Here is a 27,983-nt window from a genome sequence, read left to right as displayed (position 1 = left end):
ACTTTCGAGCCTTTTCAAGCGCCAGGCGACCGAAACCGGACGTGACGTCACGTGAAACCCAGCAACAATCACGTTATTAATACCTCTCAACTACATTTCCCACAAGTCCTTGCGCGCGTCGTGAAGCGGAAACCAGTCTCGTGATGAGTTCGAAGTCCAAATTAAAAAAAAGAGTCGAGACACGGACAAACGGAAGCCGTGTTGTTACTCATCCAGTAGCACCGTGGGACAAAGGTTGGCAGCGGCTCGATTCACTGCAGCAGCGGGACTTTAGGTGTCGATATGTGGGCGCGCTTGTTAGCGGGGGCTTCGGGAGTCAGGCTGGGGGCTCGTGGTGCTGGTTGCGGAAGTAGGGACCTGCAGCGAAGACATGCTTCGTCCACTGGAGAGGTTCGTGGAAATATTTGTAATATCACACTTTATATATCATTAAAAACACTAAATGAGGAAAATGCATGATTTTAACCCCTTTACATTCGACATATGTGCCAGTTTATTCTTGTCGTCATGGTGACATTATTCAATGCAACTTTATTGTCATTGTTAGGATAACAGCGGCCTTGGGTGAGATCAGGTGTGTCCAAAGTGTGGCCCGGGGTCCATTCGCTGTACACAGCTCATTTTTTAATTATTATTGACATATTCCAGGATCCAATTAGTTCACAGCAAATATTACACTTTGAAATATGTTTTTGGAAATGATTGCATATTTTGTGTTTGCTGTTTAAAAAACAAGAGTTGTTTTTGACAAAAGGAGTATAAATCAAACAAAAAGAAAAAAAACATAATACAAACCTAAAATCGACGGTTGAAGTTGAATTATAGATTTAAGTGTTGAAAGCTAAAAAAAATATACACTACATTGCCAAAAGTATTTGGCCACCCATCCAAATGATGAGAATCAGGTGTCCTAATCACTTGGCCCGGCCACAGGTGTATAAAATCAAGCACTTAGGCATGGAGACTGTTTCTACAAACATTTGTGAAAGAATGGGCTGCTCTCAGTGATTTCCAGCATGGAACTGTCATAGGAAGCCACCTGTGCAACAAATCCAGTCGTGAAATTTCCTCTCTCCTAAATATTCCAAAGTCAACTGTCTGCTTTATTATAAGAAAATGGAAGAGTTTGGGAACAACAGCAACTCAGCCACCAAGTGGTAGGCCACGTAAGCTGACAGAGAGGGGTCAGCGGATGCTGAAGCACATAGTGCAAAAAGGTCGCCGACTTTCTGCACAGTCGGTTGCTACAGAGCTCCAAACTTTATGTGACCTTCCAATTAGCCCACGTACAGTAGGCAGAGAGCTTCATGGAATGGGTTTCCACGGCCGAGCAGCTGCATCTAAGGCATGCATCACCAAGTCCAATGCAAAGCGTGGGATGCAGTGGTGTAAAGCACAACGCCGCTGGACTCTATTGCAGTGGAGACTCCTTCTCTGGAGTGATGAATCACTCTTTTCCATCTGGCAATCTGATGGACGAGTCTGGGTTTGGAGGTTGCTAGGAGAACGCTACATTTCGGACTGCATTGTGCCGAGTGGGAAATTTGGTGGAGGACGAATTATGGTGTGGGGTTGTTTTTCAGGAGTTGGGCTTGGCCCCTTAGTTCCAGTAAAAGGAACTTTGAATGCTCCAGGATACCAAAACATTTTGGGCAATGCCATGCTCCCAACCTTGTGGGAACAATTTGGAGCGGGCCCCTTCCTCTTCCAACATGACTGTGCACCAGTGCACAAAGCAAGGTCCATAAAGACATGGATGACAGAGTTTGGTGTGGATGAACTTAACTGGCCTGCACAGAGTCCTGACCTGAACCCGATAGAAACCCTTTACGATAAAAAGAACAATGTATGACTTTTAGTTTTAACACCTTTATGAGTGGGACTCTTTTGGATCCCCAATAATTTTTGTGGCATTTTTATTTTTATACCATCATTTGCTCAAAAAAAGAAAATGAGTTTAAAAAAAATGGTGTTATGAATTATTGACTTATTTATTGATCCAATTACTTCACATCTAATATTGCACTTTAAAATATTTTATTTGGAAAATATAGCATATTTTGTGTTTGCCTTTATAAAAAACAAAGTTTTTTTGACAAAGTGCATAAAACAAACAAATAATACATGAAAAAAATAAAATAAAAACGTGTAATGGACGGCTGAACCAAATTACAGATTTAAGCATTAAAAGTAAAAAAAAATGTATGACTTATTTTTAACACTCAGTGTGGCCCTTTTATATCCCCAAGAATTTTTGTGGATTTTTTTTTTAACTATCATTGCCGGAAAAAATAACAAATTAAAATCAATGATGTTTTTAATTATTGACCAATTAAAGGATCCAATCACCTCACATCAAATATTCCACTTTGACTGGTTTGGGGGTTATATATCTTGCAACTTTTACATTGTCTACATTTTTGCATTACCGGTAACTCTCTGTCTTGTCTACCGCAATATATATGTCAATTATGGTCCTGCTTTATTATGTTATATAAAATTAATATATTCAATCGTTTTCATTTATTTTAGGAAATAAAATAGAAAAGAAGAAAGTAGAATACACTTTTATTCGATCTGCAATGGTAACACAAATCAGTATTTATTCAAATGTAAAATAAGTCATTATTCTCAATTATTAATATAATTAATTGATTATTAATATGATTTTTAATAGTTATTATTAATTTGAGTGTAAATTAGAAATTAAGGTATGTAATGGATTAAGCAAAATAAGTCAATGTATTAATATGATCCAGTTTAAGGAAGCGTTCTAACTCAGTGTTCACAAAGAATCCTGATAAACATTTTGAACCTTATTAAACATTAGATCATCCTATTCATATGAACCATAAATTAACTATTTATTATGACAAATGTATTATTTATTAATCTATTTGATAATTAATAACTTATTTGTCTATTTATGTATTTATTTACTCATTTAGTTATTTACTGACTGCCATGTTACAGAGTGCAAACAAATCCCTCTGACACGATAAAGGGGTCGGAATAAATGAGCTCAGCTTCTTCCTACTCCTCTTCGGACTTGTCATGAGAAACTGAAAATATGTGCTGCATTTTTTAAATAAGCTAACACCATACTTGATTGATTAATTAAAAAAATGTAACCGTTTTTTATTTGTAATAATTAAGAGAATTTGAAAAAAATAAAATAAATAAATAAATAAAAATATATCTATATATATCTATATATATATATGTATGTATATATGTATATGTATATATATATATATATATATATATATACATACACATATATATATATATATATATATATATATATATATATTTCTGTCTTTTAAGTTTTGCCTCTCAAAGAACCATGGAGGTACATTTACTTAATACTGATGATAATAGAAATAGAATGCATTGCTATACATGTGTGTACTGAATCCAATAATACATTGGATTAAAATAATGAATAAGTGAAATAAAACAAATAATAATGTTTTGACAGTAAATCCACAGAGTGAAGCAGGGCACGTGTGCGTTTATGCAGACATAATGAGCATCTGTGCCAGTCGGCTGCCATCTTGGTTCCGCACGATTTCATCAGAATGCAAGAGAGTGTAATAACTAATAACCATTTCAACCCTGCCCCTCGTAAACACAACGGTGCTCAATCATTAAGCTGTACAGATAGCAGCCTTTTTATCTCACAGCAAGACTTCGCTAAGTGCTAAAAACTGCCGACAAAGGGGAAAAAAACAGGACATTAAGTACAAATTCACAGCATCCCATCATGCACTGCGGCTCTGATAAGCCGCTCCTTGCTTAACAAAATAGACTTTCCACAGCTTCAGCACGCTTTACAACGTCCATTTTAACCTACAAAATGTGGGCGGGCCCTGTCAATGTCACCTACGGACGACTGAAGGCAATTTCATATTGTGTAGTTTGTTTTGGCAGTGTAGTATCTGTTAACAGAGGAAAGTACATGTCTTTAAAAGCCCCTTAGTTGCTTAGCGGCGATTCTGAGTTAAATAGTTTACATGATAGCTACACCCAAATGTGGGCTGGGCCTGTCTATGTCACCTACGGACGACTGAAGCAGTTTCATATTGTGCGATTTGTTTTGGTGCTAAATGTCGCGCAGAACCGCTGGGGAAAAAAGGCTAACAGTGGGAATGAAAATTGTGGGGTTTTGCTTCTCCCTAGGCCACGCTGAAGACCACGGCCCTCTTTGACTTCCACAGGGCTCACGGCGGCAAGATGGTGGAGTTCGCGGGCTGGAGCATGCCAGTGCAGTACAAAGACAGTCACGTCAGCTCGCACACGCACACCCGAGAGCACTGCTCCATCTTTGACGTCAGCCACATGCTGCAGGTGAGCCACGCCAGTCAACATGGCCGACGTCTGGCAGGCAAACATGTACTCCGTTTTTTGTTGTTTTTTTCTCAACGCAATGAATTGCATTTCCATCAGACCAAAGTCCACGGCAAGGACCGGATCAAGTTCATGGAGTCTCTGGTGGTGGCGGACGTTTGGGAACTTAAAGACAACCAGGTAAAAACAGAAAAGATTGTTATATGGTATGATTGTTTATTCATTTTTGTATTTTTTTTAACATTATTTGAAAAATATTATTTAACAGTTAATGCTTTTTAATAAATATATCCATCCATCCATTTTCTACCGCTTATTCCCTTTGGGGTCGCGGGGGGCGCTGGAGCCTATCTCAGCTACAATAAATATATAAAATATAAATTAATACAACATGTATTGATTTAAATATGTAAACTATATGTTTCATTTAATAATAATAATTATAATAATAATTTTCCTGTTTTTTGTAGAGCGAATAGTAAAAATAATTGAAAAACTAGTCATTAAAAAGGTGTTATTTATGGACAGTAACAGCACACAATAAGTTAAAAAAAACTAAATAAAATGAATCCATTTTGAAAAATTCTAAATATTCACAATGAAGATTATATTTCAATTTAAATGTGAAATATTGTCGACAATTGTTCATTAATTAAATTATGACGTGTTGTCTAAATCAAGTGTCCAAAACTTTTGCAGCGAGGGCCGCATTCAGAAAAATGAAAGGATGCGAGGGGCCATTTTGGTACCTTTTGTACGTTAAAGATGCTAAAAGCAAACCAGGGTACACCAATATATGCTAAGCTAGCTGAACAAAACATCCACATTAGCTCTGTTACGTATATAGTGTGTTAAGTGTAATATCTAATAACTTAATAGATATCACACTAATTTCCTTTGTCACCTATAATGCAAAGCTAATTTATGTGAGTAATCACAAAAAAATGATTGAATTTATCATGTATAGACGCAGATCAATCGCACAATTTATTGTCAGTTATTAGTTATTGCATTTATTTCATTTGTCACCTATAACACAAAACTACTTCTAAGTTATGGAGATTAGTGTAATATCTAACAAGTTATTAGTTCCAGTCCAAATATTAGTATTTTTTTTGTGTGTGTGATTTATTTAAATTTTTAACTTAATTGAAAATATGCAAACAAGTAATGCTGTTAAATACTTGTGATTAATCTAAATTCAAAAGTGTGATTAATCTGATTTAATTAAATAAATCCTTTGACAATACTGCTAATAATACTTGTGATTAATCCAAATTCAAGTGTGATTAATCTGATTTAATAAAATACATCTTTTGACAGTACTATTATTAATACTTGTGATTAATCTTGATTAATTCATATTTCAAAAGTGATTAATCTGATGTAATAAAATAAATCATTTGACAGCACTACTAATAACACTTGTGATTAATCATGATTCATCCAAATTCAAAAGTGTGATTCATCTGATGTAATGAAATAAATCTTTTGACAGCACTACTGATACTTGTGATCAATCAAAATTCAAATCAATCAATCAATCAATCTTTATTTATATAGCCCTAAATCACAAGTGTCTCAAAGGGCTGCACAAGCCACAACGACATCCTCGGTACAAAGCCCACATACGGGCAAGGAAAAACTCACCCCAGTGGGACGTCGATGTGAATGACTATGAGAAACCTTGGAGAGGACGGCATATGTGGGTAACCCCCCCCCTCTAGGGGAGACCGAAAGCAATGGATGTCGAGTGGGTCTGACATAATATTGTGAGAGTCCAGTCCATAGTGGATCCAACATAATAGTAAGAGTCCAGTCCATAGTGGGGCCAGCAGGACACCATCCCGAGCGGAGACGGGTCAGCAGCGTAGAGATGTTCCCAGCCGATGCACAGGCGAGCGGTCCACCCCGGGTCCCGACTCTGGACAGCCAGCACTTCATCCATGGCCACCGGACCTGTGCCCCCCCCCCCCTCAAGGAAAAGGGGAGCAGAGGAGAAAAGAAAAGAAACGGCAGATCAACTGGTCTAACAGGGGGGCTATTTAAAGGCTAGAGTATACAAAAGTGTGATTAGTCTGATTTAATAAAATAAATAATTTGACAACACTATTAACACTTGTGATTAATCATGATTAATCCAAATTCGAAAGTGTGATCAATCTGATGTAATACAATAAATCTTTTTACAGCACTACTAACACTTGTGATTTATCGTGATTAATCCAAATTCAAAAGTGTAATTAATCTGATGTAATGAAATAAATCTTTTGACAGCACTACTGATACTTGTGATCAATCAAAATTCAAAAGTGTGATTAATCTGATTTAATAAAATAAATAATTTGACAACACTACTAACACTTGTGATTAATCATGATTAATCCAAATTCAAAAGTGTGATTAATCTGATGTAATAAAATAAATATTTTGACAGCACTACTAACACTTGTGATTAATCCAAATTCAAAAGTGTGATTAATCTGATGTAATGAAATACATCTTTTGACAGCACTACTGATACTTGTGATCAATCAAAATTCAAAAGTGTGATTAATCTGATTTAATACAATAAATAATTTGACAACCTTACTAACACTTGTGATTAATCCAAATTCAAAAGTGTGATTAATCTGATGTAATGAAATAAATCTTTTGACAGCACTACTGATACTTGTGATCAATCAAAATTCAAAAGTGTGATTAATCTGATTTAATAAAATAAACAATTTGACAACCTTACTAACACTTGTGATTAATCATGATTAATCCAAATTCAAAAGTGTGATTAATCTGATGTAATAAAATATGTCTTTTGACAGCACTACTAACACTTGTGATTAATTGTGATTAATCCAAATTCAAAAGTGTGATTAATCTGATGTAATAAAATAAATCTTTTGACAGCACTACTAACACTTGTGATTAATCCAAATTCAAAAGTGTGATTAAACTGATTTAATAAAATGTATTATTTGACAGCCCTACTAATACTTGTGATCAATCCAAATTCAAAAGTGTAATTCATCTGATTTAATCAAATAAATCATTTGACAGCACTACTAACACTTGTGATCAATCTTGATTAATCGAAATTCAAAAGTGTAAATGAACTGATTTAATAAAATAAATTATTTGACAGCACTACTAATACTTGTGATTAATCGTGATTAATCCAAATTCAAAAGTGTAAATGAACTGATTTAATAAAATAAATTATTTGACAGCACTACTAATACTTGTGATTAATCATGATTAATCCAAATTTAAAAGTGTGATTAATCTGATATAATAAAATATATCTTTTGACAGCACTACTAACACTTGTGATTAATCGTGATTAATCCAAATTCAAAAGTGTGATTAATATGATGTAATAAAATAAATCTTTTGACAGCACTACTAACACTTGTGATTAATCCAAATTCAAAAGTGTAATTCATCTGATTTAATCAAATAAATAATTTGACAGCACTACTAACACTTGTGATCAATCGTGATTAATCCAAATTCAAAAGTGTAAAACTGATTTAATAAAATAAATTATTTGACAGCACTACTAATACTTGTGATTAATCCAAATTCAAAAGTGTAATTCATCTGATTTAATCAAATAAATCCTTTGACAGCACTACTAATACTTGTGATTAATCGTGACTAATCCAAAATCAAAAGTGTGATTCATGTGATTTAATCAAATAAATCATTTGACAGCACTACTAACACTTGTGATTAATCATGATTAACCAAAATTCAAAAGTGTGATTAATCTGATGTAATCAAATAAATCTTCTGACAGCACTACTAACACTTGTGATTAATCCAAATTCAAAAGTGTGATTAAAATGATTAAATAAAATAAATCATTTGACAGCACTACTAATACTTGTGATTAATCGTGATGAATCCAAATTCAAAAGTGTAATTCATCTGATTTTATCAAATTAATCCTCTGACAGCACTACTAATACTTGTGATTAATCCAAAATCAAAAGTGTGATTCATCTGATTTAATCAAATAAATCCTTTGACAGCACTACTAATAACATAACTTAAATAGTAGTGATTTAATCTTGTTAAAAAGTCAGTCGAGGGCCAGTAGAAAACTAGCTATGGGCCAAAATTGGCCCCCGGGGCCACAATTTGGAGACCCTTGGTATAAACGATTAATTGATTAAAATATTATTTTTATTATTATGGGTTAACACATCAGGACCAACATGTTTATTTCCTCCCACTTATAGGGTACGCTGTCCCTCTTCACCAATGACAAGGGCGGCATCATTGACGACCTGATCGTGACCAAGACGGACCAGGACTACCTCTACGTGGTCTCAAACGCCGGCTGTGCGGACAAAGACTCCGCTCATATGAAGGTGAGGACTCACACGTACTGTGCATTAACACGGTAAACATGCTAGGCTATAGGCTACCAGGAGCTAGCAGCTACACAGCAGCTAAACTTACAATAGCGCACAAGCTTAGCTGAAGAATATTGCCGTGTAAAACATTTGTCAATATAAACAAGTTTAAAATTAATATATTACTTACACATTAAAAGTCCCCAAGGCAGAAGCAAATTCGAAAGTATCCAGTAACAAACGTGTCCACCTCATTCAATTTGATACATCGTGACCTTAACGACATGAATTTTAGTTACCACTCTACTTCATTTTAAAGACAGCGTAAGTCCATTCTTGAAGGTTAATAATAAATAGGTTAGTGTTTTTCATACCTGCCATTGTTCTCTAAATTCATTTCATTCCTTCCAACGTTCCACTCTACAAAATGATACAAGTATGTTGATATCTTATCAGATCAATATCGGTATCGGCCAATGCTCAAGGCTGCGCTGTTGATATTGTGTCAGAGGTGAAAAAGTTATGTCGGGACACACCCAATGTTGTAATAATAGCGGAAGGACACAAACTGCTCAGTCAGCGTAAATAGCACTGTTACCACCACCAACACTATGTGTGTACCAATTCTGTATTTAATGTGTACTAAATGTGTACTGTACAACCTACTCAGTGGCCTAGTGGTTAGAGTGTCCGTCCTGAGATCGGTAGGTTGGGAGTTCAAATCCCGACCGAGTCATACCAAAGACTATAAAAATGGGAGCCATTACCTCCCTGCTTGGCACTCAGCATCAAGGGTTGGAATTGGGGGTTAAATCACCAAAATGATTCCCGGGCGCAGCCACCGCTGCTGCCCACTGCTCCCCTCACCTCCCAGGGGGTGATCAAGGGTGATGGGTCAAATGCAGAGAATAATTTCGCCACACCTAGTGTGTGTGTGACAATCATTGGTACTTTTAAACTTTTAACTTTAACTTTATTTGTACTCAACGTGTGCTGTATGTGTCTTAATTGTGTACCGTATGTGTACTAAATGTGTACTGCATGCGTACTCCTGGTAAATGTGTACTGAATGTGTACTACCAGTAAATGCGTACTGTTTGTATACTGTATGTGTACTGTACGTGTACTAAATGTGTACTAATTGTGTATTGTATGTGTACTAAATGTTTACTAAATGTGTACTGTATATGCACTAAATGTGTTCCAATTGTGTAATTTATTAGTACTAAATGTGTACTACATGTGTATTACTGGTAAATGTGAACTGTATGTGTACTACCAGTAAATGTGTACTGTTTGTGTACTAAATATGTACTGTACGTGTACTAAATGTGTACCAATTGTGTATTGTACCTGTACTACAGGTAAATGTGTACTGCACGTGTACTACCAGTAAGTGTGTACCAATTATTTACTATGTGTACTGCATTTGTACTATACGTGTACTAAATGTGTACCAATTGTGTATTGAATGTGTACTAAATGTTCACTAAATGTGTACTGCATGTGTACTACTGGTAAATGTGTTTTAAATGTGTACTGTATGTGTACTAACGGTAAATGTGTACTGTATGTGTAATACCAGCAAATATGTACTGTATTTACCATTCATGTGGTAACGGTAAATGTGTACTGCATGTGGACCAAATGTATACTGAATGTGTACTGTATGTGTACCAAATTTGTACTCTGTGTACAGATTGCGTACTGTAGGTGTACTGAATGGGTACCGTAGGTACCCAAGTATGTGTATTAATATATATAGATCTGTGTATATGTGTATATATATGTGTATGTGTATATATATATATGTGTGTATATATATGTATGTGTACTAAATGCTTACTGTATGTGTACAGTATGTTTACTGAATGTGTACTGTATGTGTTTAAAATGTGTACCGTATGTGTATAAAATGTGTAGCGAATGTGTACTTGAATGTACTAAATGTGTGTGTTATGTACAGGCCAGACTTTCAGAGTTGAAGGCGTCAGGCTGTGATGTTGATCTGGAGTTCCTGGATGAAGCCTTGATCGCTCTGCAAGGTGAACTAATAATTCTATGAAGTACTCAAATACATTCTTGTAGTATTTCTTCGTGTGTGTGTGTGTGTGTGACAGGGCCGTCCATGTGTCGGGTGCTGCAGGAGGGCGTGAAGGAGGACCTGGCCAAGCTGACCTTTATGACGTCCGCCTTGGCCACCATCTTTGGTGTCCCCGGCTGCAGGGTGACCAGGTGTGGATACACAGGAGAGGACGGCGTGGAGGTGAGTCCCGGGACTCGTACTCATTCTTGACTGATAGAAATAGTGGCTTAGTGTGTGCGTGTGCGTGTGTGCGTCAGATCTCCGTTCCTCAGTCCAGAGTGGTGGAGCTGACCGAGAGGCTGCTGGCCCACAGCGAAGTCAAACTGGCCGGCCTGGGTGCCCGGGACAGCCTGCGACTGGAGGCGGGGCTTTGTCTCTACGGCAACGACATCGACGAGACCACCACGCCCGTGGAGGCCGCCCTCCTTTGGACGATAGGTGAAGTGACGCGTCGTAGCGCGACCCCCACTTTGGTCCGACGGCCACACTGACGCGGTCATGTGGCGTGCAGGAAAGAGACGGCGTCAGACGGGAGGCTTCCCCGGCGCCGACGTCATCGTGCCTCAGATCAAAGCCAAGACCGCCCGGAAGAGGGTGGGCCTGGTGTCCACGGGGCCCCCCGTCAGACAACACACACCCATACTGAGCCCTGATGGAAAGGTCATAGGTCAGGAAAATACTTTTAATTTATTCTTTAGCATTTAGCGATTTGGTGTGCCTGTACTTTTAATGCTAATTGGCTGTGTGAGTCTCCCACAACCACTATTGTGTACTTGCTACAACTACACTGCACTTGTCCAACATAGAAGACACCATAGATCATACAACAGCCTCGTATTTATATATATATATATATATATATGTATGTATGTATGTATGTATGTATGTATGTATGTATGTATGTATGTATGTATGTATGTATGTATGTTTTAAAGATATGTATGTATATATATATGAAAAATATGTATTAAAAAAAATACATAAGTGTGTGTGTATATATGTGTGTGAGTGTATATATATATATATATATATATATATATATATATATATATATATATATATACACACACACACACACACACACACACACACACACACACACACACACACACAGTCGTGGTCAAAAATGTACATTACTTTTCATCATTTAGGCGAGGTGACCAGCGGCTGCCCCTCACCCTGCCTGAAAAAAAACATCGCCATGGGTTACGTGGACGCCGCCTTTGCCAAGAACGGCACAGCGATCCAGGTTGAGGTCCGAAGGAAAGTCGTGCCCGCTGTGGTCTCCAAGATGCCCTTTGTGCCCACCAACTACTACTCTGCATAGGAGGCACCTTCATGTGGTAAATGATATGATGAACATGCCCGGGGGGCTACATTGCATTTTTAGGTATAGACCGGTGCTTCTCAAACTTTTTGAAACAAGTACCACCTCAGAGAACACTTAAAATTCAAAATACAGTCGTGTAGTAGGCCAAAGTATTCATTAAAAACAAGTATATTTTGTCCACAGTAACGTTACACAGTTTGAACAGTAACACTGTTTGAATATAGGAAAATAAAACACTGTATACTTTAATCAAGTGATTTGGCGTACCACTAGAGTTACACGTACCACAGTTAGAGAATCTTTGGTGTACTATTAAAAATCTTTCTTATTTACTAACTAGAAGCTAGAGGATGTGGTTCTGACCTTCTCAAGTGCCTTTCTCTTTTCCAAACAAACAAAATCTAGAGATCGACAGATTGTCGGCACCGTTATTTGGCATTTTGACATATTGATATCAGCTTTGTTTTTAATAAACATAGAGACACACACACACATTTGTGTCTGTGTGTGTGTGTGTGTGTGTATATATAATGTACCGGTATACACATATACAGTCGTCAAAAGTTTACATACACTTGTAAAGAACATAATGTCTTGGGTTTCCAATCATTTCTACAACTCTTATTTTTTTGTGATTGAGTGATTGGAGCACATACTTGTTGGTCACGAAAAATATTAATGAAGTTTGGTTCTTTTATTGGCTTCTTTTTGTAGAAAAGTTACAATCAAATCAAATTAGCTTCATGGCATGGCCTCTTAACTTCATGTGAGTGATTATGATTGACGACACATGTTGACTTCTCTGAGCCCATTTAAATAGGGCTCATGTGATGCAGTCATTAGACTTGGTTACAAACGCGACAATGGGAATGTCAAAGGAACTCAGCACAGATCTGAAAAAACAAATCATTGACTTGAACAAGTCAGGAAAGTCACTTGGAGACATTTCAAAGCAGCTTAAGTTCCCAAGCAACTGTGCAGACAATTGTTCGGTTTTCTCACTGCCAAGATCAGGAAGAAAACGCAAGCTATCACCTGCTGCTGAGAGAAAATTGGTCAGAATGATCAAGAGTCAACCGAGAACCACCAAAAAGCAGGTCTGCAATGAATTGGAAGCTGCTGGAACACAGGTGTCAGTGTCTACAGTCAAGCGTGTTTGGCATCGCCATGGACTAAGAGGCTACCATGCAAGAAGGAAGCCCTCGCTCCAGAAGCGACACATTAATGCTCGTCTAAAGTTTGCTGTTGATCACATGGACAAAGATAAGACCTTCTGGAGGAAAGTTCTGTGGTCAGATGAAACAACAATTGAGCTGTTTGGCCACAATACCCAGCAATATGTTTGGAGGAGAAAAGGTGAGGTCTTTAAATCCCAGGAACACCATTCCTGCCGTCAAGCATGGTGGTGGTCGTATTATGCCATAGGCCTGTTTTGCTGCCAATGGAACTGGTGCTTTACAGAGAGTAAATGGGACAATGAAAAAGAAGGATTACCTCTAAATTCTTCAGGACAACCTGAAATCATCAGCCCGGAGGTTGGGTCTTGGGCGCAGTTCGGTGTTCCAACAGGACAATGACCCCAAACACACGTCAAAAGTGGTAAAGGAATGGCTAAATCAGACTAGAATGAAGGTTTTAGAATGTCCTTCCCAAAGTCCTGACTTCAACCCCAGTGAGAGCATGTGGACAATGCTGAAGAAACAAGTCTATGTCAGAAAACCAACAAATTTAGCTGAACTGCACCAATTTTGTCAAGAGGAGTGGTCAAAAATTCAAGCAGAAGCTTGTGGATGGCTACCAAAAGCGCCTTATTGTAGTGAAACTTGCCAAGGGACATGTAATCAAATATTAACATTGCTGTATGTATACTTTTGAACAAGCAGATTTGGTCACATTTTCAGTAGATCCATAATAAATTCATAAAAGAAGCAAACTTCATGACTGTTTTTTGTGACCAACAAGTATGTGCTCCAATCACTCTATCACAAAAAAATAAGAGTTGTAGAAAGTATTGTAAACTCAAGACAGCCATGACATTATGTTCTTTACAAGTGTATGTAAACGTTTGACCATATCACACAAATATTTATATACATACATATGTGTGTTTGCAGTATTTCAGAGTGCAAATAAATGAATATCGGCTCCAAATATTGGTTATCGGCCTCCTTGACTACTAATAATCAGTATTGTATCGACCTTGAAAAACACACACAGTATCGGTCAGTCTCTAACAACATCCCTAGCAGGTGCTGAAACTACCACTGTTGGACCAAAAACAGTGTTGGTACACAGTCACTTAACTACATGACACTGTTGTTGTCGTATAGCAAACATGTTTGTTGTCCTCACTTGCCCTTGATATGTGAATCTTGACTTGAATTTACTTGAAAATGTAGTATTTTGTATTTCACCTTCAAATACTTGATGAAATATGATTCCATTTGTATTATACTCTCTATTTCTTTTGTTTGTTTTCCTATATTTTTTGTTAGAACATTAAAAAGACCAAAGTGTGAACATGTGCTGTGATTTTCAATCTCAGTAAACCCTTTCGTTATAGTTAGGAGAAAACTGCACATGATTAGCTCTGCTACTGAACAGTCCAGTAAACATAACTTGTGGTTTTAAGAGGAGTAACAACATTTTTCAGGTGCATGCAGAGGTAGATATGTATACCCAGACCAGACATGTGACCGTTGCGAATGAATCGAGTCTTTTGATGAGCGGCTCTTTTAAGTGAACAATGACAACCGATTGTGAGCCGTTTGTTTTGCACATGCAAATTTAGCGTCGGCAATTGCCCACTCTTAATGTGCTAACACCCGACTGGCAACTGGACGAGAAAATGAGTTAGAGGAAACTTAGCACTTGTATTACTTTTTTTTTTTTTTTTTATAAAACAAATACATATTTGACATATAAAATATAGAAATATGTATTTTTTTTAAAATTATTTTAAGTTATATTTGCTTTTTGTTTTATTTATTTTGATTCACTTTTTGGGTTCATTATTCTAAATTGTAGTTGTCCAAGTGTACAACTAAGTACAATTTTGTACTCACATTTTTTAATTGTAGATGTATTTATACTTTTTTTTTTTATCCATTAATGCATTGTATTCTTATTTTTTTCTATACTGTTAAAATACTACATTTTTTCAGGTAAGGGAAACATTTTAACTTGTGATGTCACTGCCAAAACATGGAAATATGGCTTTATGGAATGTTTACAATGAAAACATTCAAAAAAATAATAATTATAGCCAATATTTCAGAATAATTCCCACTAATAGAGTAATATTTGTGTAGATTAATGATCCATATCCTACCATGTAACTGATAATACTGATTATTTCCTTAAAAACTCTTGAAAGAAGGAGCCAGTCATTGAAACAACTCTTTTGAAAGGAACGGCTCCTCAATACCCTTCAAGGAGCCATAAATTTCATTTCAAGTTTGGACAGCTGGCAAACTTACAAAAGTACCCAAATATGTCGTAGAATACATAAAATATACATTTAGAACATGTCAAATATAAACAGGAACACACATGACTCAACGGCCAACATTTTAAGCGCATGCATATTGCCATGCTATGTGGTTTCCTTAAACTACATCAGGAGAGGCTAATTATAGAACCTGGCGGTGTGGGGTGGAAATCTTTGGGCACTTAACGATTTGATCCGATTCCGATTCCTGGGGTAACAATTTGACTTAGATTTGACTCTCAAATCAAACCAATTCTTGCAATGTATTATTCTATTTGAGCATATATACAGTCGCGATCAAACGTTTACATACACTTACACTATACTTTCTACAACTCTTATATTTTTGTGATAGAGTGATTGGAGCACATACTTGTTGGTCACAAAAAACATTCATGAAGTTTGGTTCTTTTATGAATTTATTATGGGTCTACTGAAAATGTGACCAAATCTGCTGGGTCAAAAGTATACATACAGCAATGTTAATATTTGCTTACATGTCCCTTGGCAAGTTTCACAGCTATAAGGTGCTTTTGGTAGCCATCCACAAGCTTCTGCTTGAATTTTTGACCACTCCTCTTGACAAAATTGGTGCAGGTCAGCTAAATTTGTTGGTTTTCTGACATGAACTTGTTTCTTCAGCATTGTCAGGACTTTGGGAAGGCCATTCTAAAACCTTAATTCTAGCCTGATTTGGCCATTCCTTTACCACTTTTGACGTGTGTTTGGGGTCATTGTCCTGTTGGAAAACCCAACGGCGCCCAGGACCCAACCTCCGGGCTGATGATTTTAGGTTGTCCTGAAGAATTTGGAGGTAATCCTCCTTTTTCATTGTCTCATTTAAAGCACCAGTTCCATTGGCAGTAAAACAGGCCCAAAGCATAATACTACCACCACCGTGCTTGACGGTAGTTATGGTGTTCCTGGGATTAAAGCCCTCACCTTTTCTCCTCCAAACTTATTGCTGGGTATTGTGGCCAAACAGCGAAATTTTTGTTTCATCTGACATCACATGGACAAAGATAAGACCTTCTGGAGGAAAGTTCCGTGGCCAGACCCTACCAGGAGGATCGTCATACTCGTTCAAGTGACCGCCGATGATGATGATGATGATGATGATGTATATGTGTATATGTAAATGTATATATGTATATGTAAAATTGTGTGTGTGTATATATATATATATATATATAAGTGTATATATATGTATATATATATATGCGTATATATACATTGACATATATACGTGTATATATACATATACATGTGTGTGTATATATATATATATACACATGTGTATATATATACGTATACGTATATATGTATACGTATATATATATACATATACATATATGTATATATTTATATGTATATATATATGTGTGTATAGATGTGTGTGTGTGTGTATATATATATATATATATATATATATATATATATACATACACGTATACATGTGTATATATATATGTTTATAGATGTGTGTGTATATATATATATATATATACATGTATGTATGTGTGTATATATATCATTATCTGTCTATCTGTGTTGGCCCTGCGATGAGGTGGCGACTTGTGTACCCCACCTTCCGCCCGAATGCAGCTGAGATGGGCTCCAGCTCCCCCCGCGACCCTGATAGGGACACACGGTAGAAAATAAATAAATGATAAATGATAAATGGGTTGTACTTGTATAGCGCTTTTCTACCTTCAAGGTACTCAAAGCGCTTTGACACTACTTCCACATTTACCCATTCACACACACATTCACACACTGATGGAGGGAGCTGCCATGCAAGGCGCTAACCAGCAGCCATCAGGAGCAAGGGTGAAGTGTCTTGCTCAGGACACAACGGACATGACGAGGTTGGTACTAGGTGGGGATTGAACCAGGGACCCTCGGGTTGCGCACGGCCACTCTACCACTGCGCCACGCCGTCCAAAATGTATGTTTTTATATATATATATATTTATATATGCAGCAGTTAACATATTTACAGAATCTTGGCTTTTCCGCCATCATGATCATGTACAGATTAGCCCTGACGTCATCATGGCGTCACTTGAAAGTCATAGGACTTTCCATGACGTCACCTTGCTTTCTCCATGTCTGCTCAAAAGACAGCATCGTTGTCAGCAAGCTCAGGCCCGCTAAAACGACGGAAAACGCCGCCCCGTGCCCGACGAGCGACTAGTTGGCGACGTCTGATTGTTAAGTTCAGTAAATGTACTTTGTCTGAAATTCCCGCGGGCCCTACAGGAAATTTGGAATCGGGTTGAAGTAGTACCTGGCAACCCGGTATTTTATTTACAGAGTAAACCTGGCAACCCCCGGCAGCCGGCGTGCTCTCTCTGCTGCGACTGAGAGGAAGATGGTGGACCTGCGGACCACATCGTGCTTCAAACTTCGCCCCAAACTCTTTGAGAGATGCTCACATTGTCAACCCGGCGTCACGTATAGATTACCAGGGGACAACTATAGATAATACATCGAGTTTTTCTCTCCCGTGCGCAAGACTTCACTTCCGGGGTGGAAGTTAGCTTGAGTGGCTAATTAGCCAACTTTCCCGGGGTTTCTTGTTTTTATTGAACTTGTTTGTCGTGGGAACCACCGCCTGGATGTCTGCCCGTCGACTGTGACACGGCACAGGAGCGAGAATAGTCCATTTGAAAGCGGGGCTGACGTTAGCTAGCTAGCCTAGCGAAGACACCTCCAGCCGGCCGGCAGCTGTGCGGACTCAAGGTGCCGCCATGCCGCGGGTTAAAAAAGGGAGACGCGGCGCCAGCAAAGCGGGTAAGTGTTCTCCAAACAACCGCAAAACCACACTGATTGACTGCTATAGTTGCTGTTGAAACCGTGGAAAGAAAAATAATTATTTATGAAATCACCAAAAATGATTACCCGAGCGCAGCCACTGCTGCTGCTCACTGCTCCCCTCACCTCCCAGGGGGTGAACAAGGGGAAAATGCAGAGAGTCATTTCACCACACCTAGTGTGTGTGTGACTATCATTTCTACTTTAACTTTTTAACTGGTGCTTTTTCAATTGGCAGTGTTGTTTTTTGTTTTAGTTTTAAATAAACCTTTATTTGTAATATGCAACATTTACATACTAGCAAAGAAATAATCAAAACAAGTACAGAAACAGTACAAAATAGCGCCAGGGGGTTGTAAACTCAATAAAGTAACTAAAAAAACTAAGGGGCGTGTAGTACAGTGTTTTTCAACCTTTTCTGAGCCAAGGCACATTTTTTTTCATTGAAAAATGCGGATAACATAAAAAAATGAAACTCAGCTGCCGATATTGACAATAAAAAGTTATTGCATTTGTTGGATATGAATTCAAACCATAACCAAGTATGCATCAATATAGCTCTTGTCTCAAAGTAGGTGTACTGTCACCACCTGTCACATCACTCCCTGACTTTTTTTTGACTTTTCCTTTGTGTAGTGTTTTAGTTCTTGTCTTGTGCTCCTATTTTGGTGGCTTTTCCTCTTTCTGTAGCAGTTTCATGTCTTCCTTCAACGCTATTCCACGCACCTGCTTTGTTTTCGCAATCAAGACTATTTAAGTTGGTTTTATCCTTCTTTGTGGGGACATTGATTGTCATGTACGGACGTACTTTGTGGACGCCGTCTGCTCCACACGCTGTAAGTCTTTGCTGTCGTCCAGCATTCTGTTTTTGTTTACTTTGCAGCCAGTTCAGTTTTAGTTTCGTTTTGCTTCAATGCCTTTTCTTAGCCGCACTTAGCGGCACTCGCCTTTAGTTTATTTTTGGTTTAAGTGTTAGATACCTTTTTACCTACCGGCTGCCTCCCACACATTGTGATAACGACAAACCATGTTCCCGACATCTACAAAGCAATTAGCTACCTGCTGCCACCTACTGATATGAAAGAGTATTACATGGTTACTCTGCCGAGCTCTAGACAGCACAGACACTCAACAACGGCACATGTGCGGATTATAACTACTGGTTTGCAAAAATATTTTCAACCCAATTAGGTGAAATTACATAATCTCCCAAGGCACACCAGACTGTATCTCACAGCACACGAGTGTGCTGCGGCACAGTGGTTGAAAAACACCGGCGTAGTGGGTAGAGAGGCCGTGCCAGACACCTGAGTGTTGCAGGTTCGCTCCCCGGCTCTTGACATCCAAATTGCTGCTGTTGTGTCCTTGGGCAGGACACGTCACCCTTGCCCCCGGTGCCGCTCACACTGGTGAATGAATGATGAATGATTGGTGGTGGTCAAAAGGGCCGTAGGCGCAAACTGGCAGCCACGCTTCCGTCAGTCTACCCCAGGGCAGCTGTGGCTATGAAAGTATCTTACCACCACCAGGTGTGAATGAATGATGTTTTCTCACTTCTCTGTGAAGCGCTTTGAGTGTCTAGAAAAGCGCTATATAAATCTAATCCATTATTAGTATTATTAAAATAGAATGCTATATATATATATATGTAACAAGATGTAAAGCCATAGGCTCACACAAGTTCTGTAAATAATCCAAATTAAGAGCACAGCGTCATAGTTTTCACAGCTTTTTGGTTGTCAGAGATAGAAAGTGTTTTAGAGTAAAGTTCTAATTCTAGGCACAAAAAGGTCGGGTATTTGAATTACTGTTTTTGGCATATGTGTGTGTTGACAAAGTATGACTAAACGTGCAGTTAGAGCAGGGGTGCCCACTCCTTTTCTGCAGGCGAGCTACTGTTCTCATTCATATATATCATTTATATTGATTTATTTATGAAAGAGAAGTTTTTGTTAACAAGTTAAAGGTGTTTAATGATAATACAAGCATGTTTAACATCCCTTTCTTTCATGACGACAAGAATATAAGTTGATTGTGATGACTTGCATTGATAGGAATCAGACAGTAGTGATGATAACGTCCACATTTTCAAATGGAGGAGAAAAAAATACCTTCTTTCTGTCCAATACCACATGAAAGTGGTTGGTTTTTGGCATCTTATTTGTCCATCTTCCATACTCCTTTTTATACACTTTACAAGAAATACATTGGCGGCAAACTCCCGAGCTTGCTGGCTTTCTGAGACTCTTATTTTGTTAGCGCAGGCAGGATGAAGCGGGGCTTTTATTGTGAAGACAGGAATTGTGCATTCAGTCTTTAGAGTTTTGACAGGAGGTATGGCGTGAGAGTCTGTTGAAATAAAAAGTGTTTCTCGCCTTCCCGTCGGTCATTTTTTCTTAATGAGCTGGCAGCAGTTTTTGCATTGCTTTATTTTCCTATGATTCTGTACTGAGTCTTCAATTTATTTTGTACAATTTTCCATTTTGTCTATTATTTGTGCACTTTAATTTGTGAAGTTGTTCTTGATTTATTATATCAATAGATTGACCACAGCTGTCACTTCCTGTTGACAATTGCACACTGACGAAGACATTGTCGAAATCGGTTTGTGTTTGGTAGCGCCTGCACAGTTTATATTCCAATTATTAGAAGGACACGAGTGTTGCTGGCCTTGCTTTTTCTTTAAGTACACTTTTTGTTGTGCACCTCTTTATTTTTGTTTTTAAGTTTTTTGTAGAGTGCGTGTTTTTCCTGTATTTTGCACAGCAGCAAGCGTCATGTCACAAGACCCTCGGGTGCCGTCAATGTCAATCAAGTGACGAAAGTGACGTCTTGGTGAAGATTGATGATCGATCGTTTTTAGGTCTATTTTTTAAATGCCTGGCTGGCGATGGACTGACATACCCTCCGCCATGGACCAGTAGCTCGCCATCGACGTATTGGGCACCCTTGAGTTCAATGCTGTAAAAAAAAAAATGCACCTTGCAATGTTGTCCCTCATGTTGTCCTTCACCCACATCTCATTTGCACCCTCATTCTAACACCCCCCATCCCCACGCGCTAAATATACCGCACGCATGCCATGGTCCATACGTCATGTCCAGGATCTCTTCGTCAGGACGTTCTCCAGCTGCAGCTGACGGCTAAAGCCTTGTTGAAAGGTAACGCCATTGACCTTTGAACCCCCCGACATAGCCATGCGTTTTAATTTTTTTTTAAATGCATGTATGTAACTTGACAAGTACCGCTTTACTTCCACACATGGCAATCATTTTAAGTGGAAATTAATATATTTATTTTTCTGATTTATTTTCTTCTATAAATACAAATATAAGATGATCTGTTTTGGTCCAAAACATTTTAAGATGAATATAAAAAAAATATAGATTTTTAGGTTCTGGATATTTGGTCTGATACCTGTTTTATTGATCAGCATCATCCTAAACTTAGCAACATTAACACTTTTGTCCGCTATTATTTGAGACAACTTATTCTTAAGTGTGTCACAGTTGTGTGTGTGTGATTGACCGGAAGAAAAGCTCTGACTCCCCTGGTGCAGGAGTTTTGCACCATGTTATGGCGCGTCATCAATTCTTCAGTGGGGAAAAATGGTGTGGCAAGTTGACCTTTGGGTTACCGTGTAAGAGTTTGGTGACAGCATGAAAACAAACACACACACACACAAAGCACATACCATAGTGGTTTGTGCCCTCAGAATGCTGATCACCAATAAACTCTTAACAGTAGAAAGTCCTGAGCGAGCAATGGCTTAGCTTAGCCTACACACACACACACACACACACACACACTCACATTTTCTATTTTTAAATTCCACATGCTGTTTTACATTCAAACTGTACTTATTTATTTTACTTTTTCTGTTTTTATTTAGTTCTATGTCCTAACCGTATAAATCTATAAAAAGCAAACATAAAAAAGTAACTTTTTTTTTGTTTGAAAATTCAGGTTTTTTTATATTCTTATCAATATATAATTACCATTTTAAATCAAAAATAAATTGGATTCATTGGAATACTTTTTTTTCTGTCACTTTATTTTATTCCCGCAACTCTTTGATTTGTAACAAGTGAATTATATAACCTATAAAGAGATATATTATTAACACTGGTTAACTTCTTGCTACACTTGAAGATGTTAACAAGATGAGTGAAATCAGCCAATTATTACAGTGAAAACTGCAACCAGGGAATACATTTACCATTCCTGCTTTGGGTGTGAAATAAATGTGTGTATGTATATGTATATATATATATATATATATATATATATATATATATATATATATATAAATAAATACATGTGTGTGTGTGTATATATTAGGGTTGTACAGTATACCGCTATTAGTATAGTACCGCGATGCTAATGAATCATATCCGGTACTATACCGCCTCTGAAAAGTACCTGTCCCCTACCTCGTCATCGTCGCGTCATGTCATTGCTGGTTTTACGAGCAGAGGAGCATGTTCGGCAGCACACACACACACACACACACACACACGCACGCACACAGAGTACATACAAACAGACACATTTTGGCTTGAAAACTGACGATAAAGGTGAAGTTATAACACTGAAACGCCCACCAGAAGAGGTGCTTTAAGACATGACTGGCTAGCTAGCGGCTAACGTCCTGCCCCAGTCAGCAGTGTCTTAGCTACCTCTAAATCACTAATCCTTGCCTCCATGGCGACAAATAAAGTAAGTTCCTTACAAGTATCATTATCACTGGAGGATGAGGAATAGCTAAACATGCTTCACTACACACCGTAGCTCACCGGCATCAAAATGTAAACAAATGCCATGGGCGGATCTACACCTGACATCCACTGTAATGATACTAAGTACAATAGCGTATCTAGGCGATACTACTATAATTATATGTTTTGGCATCACAACATATTCTTTTGTTTTTTTAAATGTATATTATGTCTATAAAGTCAGGAAATATGTCCCTGGACACATGAGGACTTTGAATATGACCAATGTATGATCCTGTAACTACTTGGTATCGGATTGATACCCAAATGTGTGGTATCATCCAAAACTAATGTAAAGTATCAAACAACAGAAGAATAAGTGATTATTACATTTTAACAGAAGTGTAGATAGAACATGTTAAAACAGAAAATAAGCAGATATAAACAGTAAATGAACAAGTGGAATAATAATTAATTTTCTGCCACTTGTCCTTAATGTTGACAAAATAATAGAATGATAAATAACACAATATGTTACTGCATACGTCAGCAAACTAATTAGGAGCTTTTGTTTGTTTACTTACTACTAAAAGACAAGTTGTCTAGTATGTTCACTATTTTATTTAAGGACTAAATTGCAATAATAAACATATGTTTAATGTACCCCAAGATTTTTTGTTCAAATAAAGTCAATACCATTTTTTGTGGTCGCCTTTATTTAGAAACGTATCAAAGTACCGAAAAGTATCTAAATAATTTTGGTACCGTTACTAAAATATTGGTATCGGGACAACACTATTTTATTTATATGTGTGTGTGTGTGTGTGTGTGTGTGTGTGTGTGTGTGTGTGTGTGTGTGTGTGTGTGTGTGTGTGTGTGTGTGTGTGTGTGTGTGTGTGTGTGTGTGTGTGTGTGTGTGTGTGTGTGTGTGTGTGTGTGTGTGTGTGTGTGTGTGTGTGTGTGTGTGTGTGTGTATGTATGCATCTATGTGTGTATATATATGTGTGTGTATGTTTCTATATATACACGTATATATATATATATATATATATATATATATATTTGAATGTCTTTTATTATCTGCAGTAGTAGTAAATGTCACAGCATGCGTGTCTTTGTGCTAGGTGTCAAAAATGGCGGCAGGGCGGAGTCAGGAGCCAGCGATGACGAGCTGACGTCGGACGTCCTCAGCCACTACAGCAGCGCCAGTGAAGGCACCTCTGTGCTGGAGGAGGGCACAGGTGAGCCGCATACGAATACCGAATATACTTAGGAGAAAAAAAAAAGAGAAAAAAAAAATATATATATGTATATATATTATTCTTCCTTCCCGTCCAAACGCAGGAGGGGAGCAGGTGGACGAGCAGACGGCCCAGGAGGAAATGGAAGACAAACTCAAGCAGTGCATCGATGATCTCACTGACAAGAGGTAAAATGTTGTATAGTGTACAATATGGAGGTGTCACTAAAAGGTGTCTTCGTCTCAGTGCCAAGACTCGACTTGCGGCCATGGAGTCCTTGCGACAGGTCTTCTCCTCCAAAGTCCTGTACGACTTCCTCACGGAGAGACGCCTCACGGTCGGCGACTGCCTGGAGAGGAACCTCAAAAAAGGTCACACACACCAGAAAAATCTATTTTGAAGTAAACCGCTGCATTTAGTTGCTTGCTGTGGTCTATAATCCAGGTTATTACTGCTTTTATTGTGGAGGCGAACAGGAAGTCACTGTGCACATTGTAATGCTGTGTAAATAGATAGAAGTTATGTGTAGGCCATATTTATGTACGCCCTTTTTAAGTAGGAAACAGAAAGGGCTGGAGGACCTGCTGCACACGGGCTGGTTGTCGACACAAACGTAAGCATTATTTTGAAACATGAACGTTTCCTCCGTGCTTGGTGTGCAGGCGGCGGGGAAGAGAAGGCGTCGGCGGCCACCCTCTTCGCCCTACTCTGCATCCAGCTGGGCGGAGGAGACGAGGCGGCCGAGGGCTTCAACATGCTCCGCCCCATCCTGACCACCATCTTGACTGACAACACCGCCAGCATGACAGCACGTCAAAGTGTGAGTAACTATACGGAAATGACATTTGATTCTATCTTAAACGACAATACTTAAGAGCAGGGGTGTCCAAAGTCCGACCCGGGGGTCATTTGTGGCCCGCAGTTATTTTAAAAAAAAAGCGGTGAGTCTCAAACTGTGGTATGCCAAAGCATCTCTTGATTAAAGTAGTGTTTTATTTTTTTATATTCAATCACAATGTTACTGTTTGTAATGTTACAAAAATATTAAATATACTTGTTGAATCAAATCTCTGCCTTGTTTTTAATGAATACTAAGGCCTACTATGCTAGTATATTTTAATGTTGGTCATTTTAGTGGGATTTGGTAAATAAAAAAGGCACTGTTTTAAAGATATTTAAAAATACTATTACAAAAAAATAAATATATATACAAAAATATATATATAATAATAAATGATAAATGGGTTATACTTGTATAGCGCTTTTCTACCTTCAAGGTACTCAAAGCGCTTTGACAGTATTTCCACATTCACCCATTCACACACACATCCACACACTGATGGCGGGAGCTGCCATGCAAGGCGCTAACCAGCAGCCATATAATGTGGAATAAAAGAGCTCTAACAGGTCAAATGTAACAAGAAAAAGTTGCAATATTGACTCTTAATAAAACAAAGCTGCCATGCAGGCAGTTTTTAACTTTAAAACTAATTTCTCAATTTTTTTAGCACTTTTTATGAGTGGGGACTCTTTCAGATGCCCAAGACTATTTAGGTTGATTTTTTTTTTAAACTGTCATTGTTAAAAAAATATTAATTAATCAATGTTATGAATTATTGAATTTTTGAGGCTTCAGTTATTACTTCAGATCAAATATTACACTTGGAACATTCTTTTGTGGGAAAAAAAATTATATTTTCTTTTTTCCATAAAAAAAAAAGTTTTCTTTTGTCAAAAGGGCATAAAACATAAAGAAAACATTTTTACTTTTTGTGGGAAAATAGTGCATATAGTGTTTTTGCCCAAAAACCAAAAAAAGTCTTTTAACAAAAGGGAATAAAACATTTAAAAAATGTGAACTTCTTTTGTGGGAAATAATTGCATATTTTGTGTTTTTGCCATAAAACAAATAGTTTATCAAAAGGGCATAAAACAAACAAATGGTTTTCTTTTTTTTAAGGGAAAAATGATGCATATTTACTGTCTTTGCCATACATTTTTTTTTTCTTGTGACAAAATGAAACCTAAAAAAAATGTAAACGTTATGTCAACAGATAGATTTAAAATTGATTTATAGATATTTTAGTGTTGAAAGTCAAAATAAATAAATATGTGACTTCTTTTCAACACCTGGGACCTTTTAGCTTTCCCCAAATTTGAGGACAGCCCTACTGTTTACAATAAACATTGTATGGGTTTAAAAAAAAATTTTGAATATCAATATGTCCTCCGCATTCTTTAATTTTTCAGCGTGCGCCCTTATTAGAGTAAGTTAGGACATTTGCAAGAGTAGTCAACGTACAGCGCAGGAGAGATTTACTCTCCACTCATCTGTTGTCGAAATGCTGCAAAGAATAGTGAGTGGCAGGATAATTCTAACCACAGTTCAGGGGGTGCACGGGTGCTGTTGGCACTGGGTTCATCGAGGGTAAACATGAATTCCAACATGTACAGTGACAACATGAAACAACAATGATTAGCTACACAAGTAAACATGAAATAGTGTGTTTGGTTTATTGCACTCGGCCCTGATTTTTCCACAGGTGTGTCGGTTGTTACTGTTGTTTACTTACACGTGTTTATCGCCATCAGTGTGCCAGAGCTTTGGGGATGTGTTGCTATGTTTCTGCTGCTGAAGACGGAGAAGTAAGAACACATTTAAACGTTTTATTGTCACTCGACTCTTTGATTATGTATATTTCTTTGTGTACGAAAGGATGCCATGCTAGTGTTTGTTTGCATTGTTCCCCTGTCAGGACTTGATCAAGTCCTTGTCCCTTCTGGAGAGCATCTTCATGTCCTCCTACCCCAACCGAGAGGGAGTGCTGCCCACGCCCAAACCTGGAGGCCCAGCTCTCCACAGCGCTGCCCTGCAGGCCTGGTGCCTGCTGGTCACCCTCTGTCCTGCATCCAGACTCTCTGTCCTGCTGCACCTGTAAGGTTTTGTTGTTGTTGTTCATTTCTATAGGCACTAATAATTATATTAAGAATGTAATCAACTCGCCTTGCAGTCATCTTCCCAAGCTGCTCGCCTGCCTGCAAAGTAGTGACGTCAACTACAGAATCACCGTGGGAGAAACCATCGCGCTGCTTGTGGAGCTGGGAAGGGAAATTGATGAGGTACACACACAACTTTGTCGGATAGAAGTTGTATACAAAAATAAATTGGTTGAAGTGAATTACCCTATTTTACAGATTATAAGATGCTACTTTTTTTCCCAACGCTTTGGACCCTGTGGCTTATAAAACAGTGCAGCTGTTTTATGGATTTTTTTTCGCCGATGTCCGAAATGTTTCATATTCAACAAATAGTTTTCAAATTACACCGACAGAGGTACTGAAAAGGTGTTGTTTGTGCTTGAGCTTCATTTTTTGGAAGAGTTTGCTCACTGCAGGTGCTGCTGCGGTTTGAAAATATACTTCCTGTTTCGTGCCTTGAACCGGAAGTATAACCGTCCATAGCGTTTTTGCTCTAAATGATTTTTTGTTCATCACTCCAAGCAAGTTTGTAAGTTTTACAATATAACCAAAACATTTCTTACTTACATAGGCTCCAGCACCCCCAGCGACCCCAAAAGGGACTATTGGTA

General features: G+C 37.9%; 2 protein-coding genes across 2 annotated transcripts in view; both read left to right on the top strand.

Moving 5' to 3' along the window:
• Nucleotides 1-120: 120 nt before the first annotated feature.
• amt (aminomethyltransferase) lies at nt 121-15,000 on the top strand. The gene is made up of 9 exons (XM_061985514.2): nt 121-390; nt 4,183-4,350; nt 4,450-4,530; nt 8,595-8,726; nt 10,678-10,756; nt 10,832-10,977; nt 11,055-11,235; nt 11,309-11,464; nt 11,949-15,000. The coding sequence occupies exons 1-9, from the start codon at nt 283-285 to the stop codon at nt 12,122-12,124; spliced, it is 1,227 nt and encodes a 408-aa protein (XP_061841498.2). The 5' UTR covers nt 121-282; the 3' UTR covers nt 12,125-15,000.
• Nucleotides 15,001-17,775: 2,775 nt separating this feature from the next.
• The window catches only part of ifrd2 (interferon-related developmental regulator 2), a 13,545-nt gene continuing 3,337 nt past the window's right edge, over nt 17,776-27,983 (top strand). Inside the window, exons 1-8 of the mRNA XM_061985378.2 lie at nt 17,776-18,413; nt 24,277-24,393; nt 24,497-24,581; nt 24,640-24,764; nt 25,056-25,213; nt 26,986-27,039; nt 27,150-27,328; nt 27,405-27,513. Coding sequence (XP_061841362.1) covers nt 18,371-18,413; nt 24,277-24,393; nt 24,497-24,581; nt 24,640-24,764; nt 25,056-25,213; nt 26,986-27,039; nt 27,150-27,328; nt 27,405-27,513 — 870 coding nt within the window. The 5' untranslated portion in view covers nt 17,776-18,370. The remainder of the gene's footprint in view (nt 18,414-24,276; nt 24,394-24,496; nt 24,582-24,639; nt 24,765-25,055; nt 25,214-26,985; nt 27,040-27,149; nt 27,329-27,404; nt 27,514-27,983) is intronic.

The sequence above is a fragment of the Nerophis lumbriciformis genome, linkage group LG23, assembly GCF_033978685.3.
Source record: "Nerophis lumbriciformis linkage group LG23, RoL_Nlum_v2.1, whole genome shotgun sequence".
In the NCBI taxonomy this organism is placed as follows: domain Eukaryota; kingdom Metazoa; phylum Chordata; class Actinopteri; order Syngnathiformes; family Syngnathidae; genus Nerophis; species Nerophis lumbriciformis.
Note: the sequence above shows the minus strand (reverse complement) of the source record. Positions and strands in the feature narration are given on the sequence as shown.

Bases quoted from the DNA above. Each gene is read 5' to 3' on its own strand.
- amt (XM_061985514.2), top strand. From the start codon at position 283: ATGTGGGCGCGCTTGTTAGCGGGGGCTTCGGGAGTCAGGCTGGGGGCT. The intron at 391-4,182 runs GTTCGTGGAAAT...GCTTCTCCCTAG, and splicing joins ATGCTTCGTCCACTGGAGAG to GCCACGCTGAAGACCACGGC. The intron at 10,978-11,054 runs GTGAGTCCCGGG...TGTGTGCGTCAG, and splicing joins CAGGAGAGGACGGCGTGGAG to ATCTCCGTTCCTCAGTCCAG.